The sequence below is a fragment of the Dromiciops gliroides genome, chromosome 3, assembly GCF_019393635.1.
Source record: "Dromiciops gliroides isolate mDroGli1 chromosome 3, mDroGli1.pri, whole genome shotgun sequence".
NCBI lineage: Eukaryota > Metazoa > Chordata > Mammalia > Microbiotheria > Microbiotheriidae > Dromiciops > Dromiciops gliroides.
Genome location: NC_057863.1, coordinates 344829545 through 344842873, shown reverse-complemented (window position 1 = coordinate 344842873; position 13329 = coordinate 344829545). Strand labels below are relative to the sequence as shown.

At 35.2% G+C, this 13329-nt stretch overlaps 1 protein-coding gene across 1 annotated transcript in view; it reads left to right on the top strand.

The window, feature by feature from the left end:
* The window catches only part of STAG1 (stromal antigen 1), a 360000-nt gene that overhangs the window by 279032 nt on the left and 67639 nt on the right, over nucleotides 1-13329 (top strand). The window contains 4 exon segments of the mRNA XM_043995188.1: nucleotides 8326-8418; nucleotides 8513-8602; nucleotides 8765-8968; nucleotides 9758-9828. Of these exon segments, the coding sequence (XP_043851123.1) occupies nucleotides 8326-8418; nucleotides 8513-8602; nucleotides 8765-8968; nucleotides 9758-9828 (458 nt within the window).

Below are 13329 nucleotides of genomic sequence, written 5' to 3'. Positions count from 1 at the left end.
TCAAAAAGAGAAATAATTATAAAGAGAATATCAGGGTTCCTTGGCTCTTATTTTGTATTTAACTCTGCTTAGGTTCCTTAGAGATATATAAGACTCATTATGGAAGCTCTAGTTAGTTGCACAATGTTTATTAATGGATGATTACCCTGAATCTTTGTTCTCTTTCCTTTCCTACCATAACATAATAAGAATAAGACTATTAGATTTTGATATGAAAGGCATCTTAAAAATCATATAGTATAATAAATATCTCACTTTTATAGATCATGATGATAATAATAATAGCTTGTCTTTATAGTGTTTAATTTATGGCTTTACAAATAATTTTCCTCTCAACAATCCTGTGAAGTGTAGATTGTACAATTGATATGCTACCCATTTAACAGATCCAGAAAACTAAGGTTCAGGGCAGTTGAGTGACTTGCCCCCATTTATACAGCTAGTAAAAGACAAAGTTGGGGCTTGAACCCAAATACTCTGAAATCCAAACTCCACTTTCTTTCCATTGCAACATCCTGCTTCTCAGAACAGGATGTTGTTTATTCTCTGTCCTTCTGTGGAAGGATATTCTACTTCCTCTGAACCTTTTCCTGTTTTTAAGAGAATGACCTCTTATTCTATTATTCTTCATAATTAACATTTCTAAAGTGGCTCCCTTTGATGCTTTCCCTAACCCCTGCCTAGAAGGATGAGGGTAAGGAGAAAACACTGTGGGTGCCTACAGAAAATGTAGTGTGATATAGTATAATATTCTCCCCATGCTAACTATACTTTGAACTGGTAAAATACTTAAATTTTTTGCTACAAATTCCTCTGCCCTCCACAGCCTCCGTCCAGTGATTTTGGCAAGAGTGGGAGAAGCAGATGCACAAGGAAGAATCAGTTTTTCATTGTTTTATTTTTCATATATATGGTTTCAGAAGTAATAACCTTTGGTTATCAATGTTTTTTGAACTAATTAAAAATTTGCCAGTGACTAGTGCCAGTCCATAGGCCAGTAGAAATGCTTTGGCAACTAAATGATGGATAGATTGGAGTTGGGAGAGACTTGAGCCAAGCCAGCCCACCAGCAGGATATTGCAATAATCCTGGCATGAAATGACAAAGACCTGCACTAGAGTGATGGCAGTGTTGGAGAACAAAAGGGAGTTTACTCAAGATAAAGTGCAAAGGTGAAATTGACAGACCTTGTCAATGGATAAAATATTGGGAGTGAGGCGGTGAGATAAGTGATGAATCCAGGATGATTCCTAGATTATGAAGAACTGGGAAGATAGTGTTCTAGGGGAAGTTTAAAAGGCAAAGAAAATAGTTCCACTTTAGACATGTTGAATTTAAAATGTCTACTGGACATCCATTTCAAGATTCTGAAAGGTACTTGGAGATGCTAAATTAGAGATCAGCAGTGAAGCTGGAGTGAGACATATATATATTTGTGAATCATTAACATAGAGGTGGTAATTAAATCCATGGAAGCTCATCCATGATAAAATCACCAAGTATAGTAATGGAACTGTCCCTGCTTCTTCAAGTATCTTGCACATGTCAAGAGGTCCCTCAACTTCTTATCATTTGACCCCCTGGGGCCTTGCATCAAACCATAAAAGCCATTAGAGGTTTAGAGGGAAAGATGTGTCTCTGATATCTAAATTTGGAACTCAGAATGTTCTTTCCACGTATAGAAATCTTGATTTATAAGGTTCTATAGTACTATTAATAGATTATCGTGCTTAAAATATGAATGGGGAAAAATAGATATTTCTAAGTTGACTTGCTGAATATAACTAACATAGAAATATTTTTATGAGACTATACATTTTAGGTTACAACTTTAAACCTTTGGAATAGTAGTTGAGTTTTCACCGTCTAAGTTTTAAAGATATTCGTGCCAACAAAATTCTCTCCCAATTTTAAAGAATGGTAAATTGTCACTGGGCTCAGAACTGTTAAACTGGGTTTATAACTGATGTTTCTCTTCCTTTAAAACGGATTCTTAACATTAGACTCTGCTTCTTGTACCTAGTTCTCATACAAACTAAATCCATTAAGCAGAGAACTAAATAACACTTGTCAAGGTTGAACATGGGGATAGACATTTTTATATCAGTCTCTTGGTCTACAAAATGTTTTGAAGCCCTTTCACCTGAATGATACAATTTCATAAGCTGGCCTTTTTTCAAGCTATACTTGAAACTCTTTGGTTCCATAAAGCAGTTCAGAGGATTTTGAAATTCTTCACAAAAGGATAAAATAATAAACTTAGAGACAGGCCTCATACAGCAAATCTTTTTAGCTTGTCTCTCTGTGTTAATAGATGCTACCCCAGTGCTGCCCCTGCAAGTTCATCCAGTGTTGGGTAGGAAGAGGGAGGCTCCACCATGAGCTGTCACTTTTCTTGCATCCTCAGTGCCTACTTTAATCAAAGCTGCTCCCAGGCCTGGGCACCTGGCTTCTGGCAATGGGCCAGGCCCAGATGCCTGAAACCAGCAGAGTTCCATTGCCCAGGACATGAGCAGGAGCAGCAGAACTGACTACTTCCACTGCCTCTTGTTCCCTTATCTCTACTTTAGCCCTAAATTTTTGCCATCTAATCCTTATTGTTAAGGTAAAAAGTAGGAGTTAGCTTGGGACCATTGTATTAGGTCACATTAGGTGCCATGTTGCTAATATAAGTTGAACACCAGAACTTCTTGGCTTCAGAACCGTGGGTTCTGTGCTGGGCCATTTACCCCTCAGGTTTGTCTATCTCTGCTCTTTTGTAGCTGTGTTGCTGCTCTTAATATTTCCTTTGATTGCTCCCAAGCCATCAAACTCTCATGAGTACAACCTTTTTACTTTTTTCTCTGACCTTAAACCTGCTTCAACTCTTTTCTTAATTCTTTTCCACTTATCTGCTCTACCACCAATAGGTGGGACCCTTGTAATAAAAAAAATTTTTTTTAAGTATTTTTAAATTACTGTGACAGTTGTTACCAAATAAGGCAGATTTAAACATTAGAACTTCTCAAACCTACCTTCAGAAAACAAGTTTGAAGAGAATAAATATCTTTTAAACTGCCTTTTTGTTTCAAACTTACAGAGTAGAACATCTGAAGAAGGCTTCCTAAGAGTTATGGTCACTTTTCTTCATATACAGACTCTTCCCTGGTACCAGCAGGAAAGAAATAGGAGATTTCAGAGAAAAATATAGCATTTCACTGTGTTAGTGAATAATGAAAAGGAAAAGAGACAAATCCATTTCCCTCCTGGGTTCACTTTCTTAGGAAACTGAGAACAGACATACTCTCCAGCTCTTTTAAAGGATCTCTCATAGACAGGGTCATAGGGTTGTTATTTTTTCCTATCTGTAAAAGGATAGAATTTTTGAAAAAATGAATTGTCTAAAAAATCTGGGGCATGTGGTCACCACCTTCAGGACAAGAGTTGTATTCTATTCACCTTTGTGTTGTCTTTGGTAGTTAGCACAGTATCTTATGGTAGGATACATACCGAGTAAATATTAAATTGATTTGCTTAGAGTCCCTTGGCTCATTATTGGCAGGTCCACAAACCTTCAATTTGCATTCAGAAAACCTTTATTCATATCTTAACCCTGAAACGTGGTACCTGTGTGACCTTCGGCAAATCACTTAACTCCTGGCCCTTAATCATCTCATGTGGACTAAAGGTTCCTTCCAACTCTAAATGTCTAATCCTGTGTATCCAAATCCACTGACTCCGACCATAATGCTCTGTGCAGGACATCTCAGTGACTTAATTCTCAGTCAATATTTAATTAACAGTGATCTAGTACCAAGGGAAATGTATAACTATACTTCTTTCTTCCCCAATATAGTCAAGAGAACTAATGCAAGAAATTGAGTTTGTCATCATTTCACATGGTAAAATGATATAGATCTAGAAATTTTCAGAACATTAATAGTAATAGTAATAGCTAACATTTATAAAGCATTTAATGTTTGCAGCTTATTACATATTACCTCAACTGATTCTCATAGCACAAAGTGGCTGTTATTATTATCCCCATTTTCAAGATGAGGAAACATGTTAAGAAATATTAAGCAACTTCCCCAGGTTTACACAGGTATAAGTTGGGATTCAAACCCAGTTTTTCCTGATTCTGAGTCTGATTCCCTCCACTCTACCACAATGCATCGTCTGTATTACTCAGGAAATTGAGATAAAGTTCCACACAAATAAAACCAAAGTTTACTAATAGAGAAATTTGATATTTTTTATTGCTGCAAAATTGCTTCTACAGCAAGATTGGTTACAAGCTAAAAAACTGGTCAGTTTTACAGCATAAGAATTTGTTAAGGGTATAGGAAAACTCCCACCATGGCAACCCCTTCCACCAAACAGACAAAAATATTTGTGGAATGTTAGAAAGAATTACCCCAGCACCTTGCCCAGAGTCAAAGCTAATAAATCTTATTGGCAGAGTTGACACCCAAGTCTTACTGCCTTCAACCCAATTCTATATCCATTGTGCCATAATGACTCTTTTGGGGGGGGGGGTAGGAATGAGGGTCAAGTGACTTGCCCAAAGTCACACAGCTAGTATGTGTCAAGTGTCTGAGACCGGATTTGAACTCAGTTCCTCCTGAATCCAGGGCCAGTGCTTTATCCACTGCACCACCTAGCTGACCCCACCATACTGACTCTTGAAAACAGTATGATCCTCGAGAAAAACTACAAGCCCATAAAGACTCAACAGATTCAGATATGGAAACAGAAAGAACCTAATGATTATCATAGTCAAGAATCACAGAACATGATTAGAGAAACTTTTCTCTATTGAAAGTCCCTGATCCACATTATAAATTATCAAGGGTAAAAGCTACTTCATTTTCTTGTTTGCAGGTGTGTTTTTTTTCCGGTCTGAAAGAAATATAACTTATTTCAACTTTCTGCTTTCAAATTAATAATAAAACAAAATACTTCATTAGACATGACATGACTACACATACATGCGTGCACACACACATTTCACACACGTATTCTCAGTTCTATATTATGTCCAGTCAAGAGAATGGCAAGGGAGAGAAAGGGATAGAGTCAAATGGATAAAATAGAATAACAGAGAAATAGAGAACTAGAGCCTCAAAAAAGAAAGAAACAAAGGCACTAAGAGAAGAAAAAGGTTTCCTGTTACATGTTCTTGTCACATCTTGCTTTTCATCTGGGTCATGGGCATCCGAGTAAGCTGTTACTATTCCCCTAAGACCTCTACAGAAAGGCCTATGAAATAGTTTGTCTGCTTTCTTTTTAAGGTTCAGATTGTATTTTTAATTTTTTTTTTTTTGGTGGAATCCCATGGGAGGTTTTGCACTAGTATGAAGAAATGTCATAGGATTTAAAAGTAACCTGTTTGAAATTAGAAACCTTAAAACATCTGTCTGTTTATCAATGGGTCGAAGTTCTTGACATCCTAGGAACTGTAAGCAGTCACATTTACAGTTAGAAGGCTATCATGGAAGATCACTTCCTTTCTTGTTACTTTATGAACTGAGTTCTTGTGAGAGGGGAAAATTGAATTAGCGACTGTACTATCTGTAGGAGAATATTCCAGAGGAAAGGGTTAATAAAAATAAACATGGATGATTGCTAATATGTAGCAACAGGTGGCAAGTCTGTGTGTGTGTGTGTGGTTTTTTTTGTTGTTGTTTTTTTTTTTTGGTGAGGCATTTTGGGTTAAGTGACCTGCCCAGGGTCACACAGCTAGTAAGTGTTAAGTATCTGAGGCTGGATTTGAATTCAAGTCCTTCTGAATCCAGGGCCGGTGCTCTATCCACTGCGCCACCCAGCTGCCCCTGTCATTTGCTTTTTAAGACATATCAAGGTTTCTGTGTATGTTGAATATGTTTAATCAAAACCTAGGCTGCCTTTCTGGAGCAAGCAGCCAGAATTTCAAACTACTGCTACTTTCTTTTGCTAATTCATATGAAAATAAATGATTGAAGAAAACTGAAACACATTTCAAAATTGAAGGATGATAATGGTAGCTAACATTTATATAGCATCTACTAGATACCAGGGACTATACAGAGCACTTTCAAATTATTTTCTCATTTGAGCTTTACAAGCCTGAGAGATAAATGCTATTATTATCCCCATTTCACAGATGAAGAAACAGATAGAACTCTTTCCCAGGGTCACACAGCTAATAAGTATCTAAGGCATGATTTGAACTCAGATCTTCTTAATTTTTCAGACCAAATGTACAGATCCACTGTACCACCTAGCTGTGTTGATAGCAATGTGAACTTGAAATTTAGTGAAGTAACCAAGATTTAAGATATAATATGATTGTAAATGTGATATAAAAGTATTGCTAAGTTTTGATTAGATGGGATCATTACTGGAATTCAATATGGAAAGGGTATGCTCTCCATACAAAAGAATTGATCTTAACAATGGTGGAATAGTAGAATTATAAATGATTAAATATGCTTATAAAAATGATCAAACCTAGGAATATAAAAATGATGTCAAAAGCAAAGATAATTAATGTTGTTATAGAATTATTTGTTTGTTTGTTTTTGGTTTTTTTGGCAGGGCAATGGAGGTTAAGTGACTTGCCCAGGGTCACACAGCTATTGTTATAGAATTATACTAGAGACTTGATTGAGAATGTGAAGATTTCCTAACAAACATTCTCTCCTCCCCTCTTCTCTCTTCTCCTCTCCTCTCTTCTCTTCTCTTCTCTTCTCTTCTCTTCTCTTCTCTTCTCTTCTCTTCTCTCTCCTTCATCCCTCCCCTTCCCTTCTGTCTCTTTTTTCTCTCTCACACACATGCTCTATATTAGCAATAGAGGTGGCAGCACAATACAGTGAAAGGAACAAGGGATTTGGAGACAGTGTTCCCAGGCTCAAACTCCATCTGCCGTGACTGTTGTGACCTCTGTCAAGCCACTGAGCCTCTCAGGCCTCAGCTATCTCTAATGTAGATTATGAGCATCAACTAGATAGTCTCTGAGATCCTTTCCAGCTTTAAATATACCATCTTTATCTCTTCAGCTATTCATCTGGTCTCCAAGTCCATTTGTAATAAAAGAGAGCATCTAATAAATTCTTGAGGTGCTGACAATCTCATCTCAAAAGGCAGAGAAGAAAGCATTTAATTCTAACCAGATGAGTAGAATACGAGAGTGAAATGAACCTCTAGAAATAGTACGAAACATACTGAAGTCTGGTAGCCACTACCCCATCCCTGCCTCCAAGGCAAATGCAATAGAAGGGTAACTCTGCAATGTAAGATCATTGTTTCAAGAAAGAAGAAACCTTCTGTCCAATAGGAAACCATTTGAAACCAGTCTCATTAGGAAAGAAGGTTTACAGATGCTTTAAAATTGAGCAAAATAATTAAAACCTCCAAAGGCAGAACTTGTACACTATTTATTCATTCTCATTCTCCATCCCCACCTCCCCACTACCAGTTTTAGCACTGGTTTTTCCTTGTGTCGGAAGGCAATTTGAAGCGAACATGTTTCTGTTTCATAGAACCATTAAAGGCAATGGAAGTCTGCCTCTTCAAAACGGAAGCAAGTGTACTCTGGGCAAAATGCTGATTTAATTTGGCCTACATTTTACTCTTTAAATAGCCTATTGCCATTTAGTTCATTTACCTAGATCATGATACTAATTAGAATGAGACAATGAGTTTAAATTCCATGTCTAAAGCCATGAAGAAATTTTGCAGCTCGTGACCTGGGGAACCATTTAAAATATAGATAGAGCAGCACAAAACCGTTATCTCTACTGACAGTAACTTTGTTAAATTATACTTAAATTTAATTATATAATTATATAACTTAAAATTATAACCTAATTATGGGAAACTAGATATAGTAATGCATAGGAGGAAAGTAGGCACTTGAAGAGGGGCTTGTTTTTTACTTTGGGAAATTTATTCCCATTTCCAGGAGTTAAATTGGGTCATCAAAATTGGAAAAGCATTTCCCCCTTGTACCAGTTTTTTTCTCTTTAAAAATTCAATTTTGTAAAGTTCCTTTATTTTACATTACTTTTTGTCCCATCTGAATACTTAAATCAACAGCTATTTGATAAATAAAAATAACTGCATTTTTGTAAATGTTTTATGTGAATGTACCATTTAAATTGGGTACATAGAATATAGAAGTCATTTCTGTTTTTCCTCATCACTGTAACTTGTTTGGTAAGTCATTTTCTAGAATCATTGCTTATTTTAAAAGTCAAATCCTGGTTCCAACTTTAATTAATGTCTGAACTAAAAATCATTGATTAGCTTTAATTTTAGATTTGAAAATTAGCAAGTGAAATTCTTACTATTCTTATTTTCCAGGTGCTAACTGCCAAAGAAAGGAAAACTCAAATTGATGATAGAAACAAATTGACTGAACATTTTATTATTGCACTTCCTATGTTGCTATCAAAGGTAAAGTCCCTATGAAAGTATATTAGATGTTCAGATCATTCTTTTTATAGTTAACATTGACTTTTATCATATTCATGTGTTCAATTCTTTCCAGTATTCTGCTGATGCTGAGAAGGTAGCTAACCTGCTTCAGATCCCACAGTATTTTGACCTAGAAATCTATAGCACAGGCAGAATGGAAAAGGTAGGACTAGAGTTCTGCAAATAAATTCAGTTTTATTAACTTGATGCTGTTATTTTTAAATAGTCATATGCATTTGTTTTGTAAAGGATAATGATTTTCCCTTTGATTATTAATGTGTCGTTATTAATAGTAATATTTTAAATTATTCTTTTTATTCTCCAGCATCTGGATGCCTTATTAAAGCAAATTAAATTTGTTGTGGAGAAACATGTAGAATCAGATGTTCTAGAAGCCTGCAGTAAAACTTACAGCATCTTATGTAGTGAAGAATATACAATCCAAAATAGAGTTGACATAGCTCGGAGCCAACTGATAGATGAATTTGTGGATCGATTTAATCATTCTGTAGAAGATCTCTTGCAAGAGGTTTGGTTTTTGTTTTCTAAGTCAAACTATACGTATTTTGACTTTGTTTTATGATTAATTAAGATAGCTTTACAAACAGTTATTCAGATTAGCCTATAGAAATAATAACTATCCTTCCAAATTTTACTAGAGCCTTCATGATATACCTAAAAGTCAATGTAATTCACATATTTTTTTTCATTAAAATTCTTTCTTGTTGACTGATTACCCCCACCAGAGGGAGGGATTTAGTTCTTTTGTCTTGCACCAGGTATGTGACTAATTTCATACTTACCAAATACCTACACTGTGCAAAATAAAATTTAAAACACTTAGATTAGCTCTGTAGTTAAAGGATGCCATTTCACCTCTGATCAAAGTTTTCAGAATAGGATATATATATATCCATTTTCTACATTCTCCTTATTTCAACAGCCTTTTTTTTTTTTCCTGTCTATAGCGAATGGGCTGGAACCCTTAATAAAAAATACCCTTATAAAACCTTAACTCCTTGATAGTTGCTATATCTTCTCTTGGCCATCAAGGTCAAGGTATAGGATATGTTTTTAACATTTAGATGGCAAATTTTCTTTTAGAACACAATATCCTTTTTCTGTATTTGTATGTATTCCAAATTAAATAAGCTGAGTGTTAGCAGGTCTTCAGTTGTTATTTTTTTTCCTAGTTTACTTATAAAAAAGGAACTGAAAGCTTTTATAGCTATCTAAGACTTTTCCACTTTTGTTTTAACCTGTTCATATAAGGAAAAATCACAGTTGTAGTAATGAGTTTATTTTATTTTATTTATAGGGAGAAGAAGCTGATGATGATGATATTTATAATGTTCTCTCAACACTAAAGAGATTAACTTCTTTTCACAAGTATGTCATCTTATTTGGGCTTGATTTAGTCAAAGATATGTTAGAACAAGAAATGAATTGAGATTGGCCCAGCCCAATACAATTAAGGTTTTGTCTGTATGGTGGTTAATATCCAGATAAAAATTAAAATTTAATACAGAAGTCATTTATTTTTATGAGATTGGATTTTTTTTAATGTGTATTTGTTTTTTACTTTAGTGTAATTTAAAGTAAAAAGTATCAAAATGAACTATATATATAGTAATCTTCTAGGTAGTAAAATAGTTTTTGTCCAGTGGTTTTACTTATTGGTATAACTTGAATCTCATTTAGGGAAGATGAAGATCACTGGACAAATAACTTCAACTTTCTGCACTTTAGTTCCCTTTTGTATAAGCCTGAGAAGATTACACTATAGATAATTTATATGTTCTTTTCTAGCTCTAAATCCAGTGAATTATACAAGATAACTTTCAGCATTCGATTATTTTATTTAAAAAGTTTTAAGCCAATAGTCAATATTTTTCAACCAACAAACCTGTCTTTTTTTTTTTTTTAGTGAGGCAGTTGGGGTTAAGTGACTTGCCCAGGGTCACACAGCTAGTTAAGTGTTAAGTGTCTGAGGCCGGATTTGAACTCAGGTACTCCTGATTCCAGGGCCGGTGCTCTATCCACTGCGCCATCTAGCTGCCCCCAAACCTGTCTTTTTAAAAAATATGGATTGGGTTTGTAGGCAGTAATAGAAATAACAATATTTTGGCTATGTTTTTAAAATAGCAATAAAACATTAAAATGTTAAACTAATGTATGATGGAAACAGGACTGGGTTTGGAATCAGGAAATCTGGGCTACAGTGTTGGCCTGGTGGTTTACCAATAGTGTGGCCATAAACAACTGATTCCTTATCTTTGAAATGAGGTAGTCTAAATATATAATCTCTAAGGTTCCTTCCAGTTCTTGACCCTATGATCATAAAATACTTAAATTCTTTGGACCTCATTTCCTTTCAGTAATCTTTAAGATTCATTCTACTTATAAATTTATGATTCTTACTTATTCTTGTCTTGGGTTGGGGGGGGCGCGGTATATAGTTGTTATTGAGGCAAGAGATGGAGAATATAGTGATGGAGATTTTGTTTCCCATGAGTTACTAACTCTGAAAGATATCACAACCTTAAAGCTAGATTTGGATTGGGAAAAGAAGGTTCAAACAAACTATTTATTAAATGTCAGTTTCAAATTGTAACTTTCAGGCACTGTTAAATGAGGAAAAACTGTTTTCTGAAAGAATTAAGATAAAGTCAAATTGCTTGAAGCATCATATTAAAGCATACATATTTAAAAGACTTTTATTTTTTTTTTTTTGCGGGGCAATTGGGGTTAAGTGACTTGCCCAGGGTCACACAGCTAGTGTTAAGTGTCTGAGGCCGGATTTGAACTCAGGTACTTCTGAATCCAGGGCCGGTGCTCTATCCACTGCGCCATCTAGCTGCCCCAAAAGACTTTCAACTGATAAATTGACTAGCACCTTTAGGTTCAAAAGGATACTTCTTTTTTATTTCAATCTTTTTAACTGAACTTTCGATTAAACATTTATTTTCTCTTTTATCAAACTTTCCTCATCTCTACTCCCATTAGGGGAAAAAAGAAAGAAAGAAAAACCCTTTTGATAAATATGCATAGCCAAACAAAACAAGTTACCATAATGGCCACTTCTAAAAACATATGTTTCATTCTGCATCTTGCATCTATCACTTCTCTGTGAAGAGTTGAATAGCATTCTTCCTTATTGGTCCTCTGAAATCATTGTTAGTCATTGTGTTAATTAGAATTCTTAGGTCTTTCAAAAATTGATCATTTTTTGTCTTGTTATATAAATTGTTCTGTTGCTTCTGTTTACTTCACTCTCCATCAGTTCAGTCAAATCTTCCCAGTTTTCTCCAAACCCAGCCATTTACCATTTCTTATGATGCAGTAGCATTTCATTATATTCATATACTTTGATTTATTAGGCTTTTCCACAATAGGTGGATATCACCTTAGTTTCTAGTTCTTTCCTACCATAAAAGATCTCCTAATTCGAGGTTTGCAAAACTGGATATATAAGGTTATTTTTAGGCTGTTATCAGGTCTACAGTGGTACTAAAATATTCAGTGGCAATATACTATAGAGTATAGTTTCATGATCCATATGGAAAGGTTTTCTGTTAACATGGTTGACCAAGTGTATCAGTCACCTACGTGTCTCTATTAAAATAAAACTCATTAAATCAATGTAAAGCATTTGTAATCTTCGACTGCTACATATAATGAAGTGATACTTCATTTGAACAGTTTTTTAAAAATAATTCTCAGCACCATGCACTATCCAAATGCCTTCCTTACTAATCTTCAGTAGCTCTTAATTATGGTTTAATGATTTTCCTCTTGTGAGGCTTTAACCCTTACACTCTCTTTTTCCCTATGTTCCTTTGAGTATCAGAAGCCCCTAGACTTATATATAATACAAGTCTCCTTGGCTTTGGGGGCGGGGGCGACTGGCGGGAGACTTTGCTCTACCCAAGAAACCTTATCTGTAACTACTTTTTCTTAATCCTAAGGAATACCTTAAACTGCTTTTGTCGCTCTGTTCTGTTCAGCTTTCCTTCTGTGGTTCATTTCCTAGGAAAACTGGCATTTTCAAATCCTGGAAAGATGTTCTTCCCCTTCTAATTCTGCTACTCAACTCATTTTCCTTTGAACCCAGGTCTTCACATTAACACACAGTTGGCTTTATATGCTCTTGTACCATTTTTACTAACTTTAACTAGTTTACAACTCATTCCAAAGCTGCTTTTAATTTTTTAAAAGCTTAAACGGACCTCTTTCCAACATGGATTTTAGAATCTATTTCAGATGAACATACCTGCCTGACCATTTTTTTTATAGATGTAGTAGTCTCTCCATAATTATATTTATTGAATGTTTCCTATTAATTTTTTTAAGAATCCATCAAACAGGGCAGTTAGGTGGTGCAGTAGATAAAGTACTGGCCCTGGATTCAGGAGGACCTGAGTTCAAATCGGCCTCAGACACTTGACACTAGCTGTGTGACACTGGGCAAGTCACTTAACCTTCATAGCCCCACACACAAAATAAAATAAAATAATGAGTAATATTTTGGGGCAGCTAGGTGGCATAGTGGATAGAGCACCGGCCCTGGATTCAGGAGGACCTGAGTTCAGGTCTGGCCTCAGACACTTGACACTTAGTAGCTGTTTGACCCTGGGCAATTCACTTAACCCCAGTTGGCTCACCAAAAAAAAAAAGAAGAAGAAGAATGCATTAAACATATTCTATCTCTCAAAAAATGGGGGGGAAATGTTCTCCCTTTTTTAAAAGTAGATTATGTATGTAATAACAAAGTATTTTTCCTTTTTTAAACTAAATTTCTAACAGTTAAACTATTTTGGTCATTTTAACTTAAATATTAAGCATTTCCTTTACCAAAAGGTTTTTCATCTTTGCAAAACCAATTGCCTT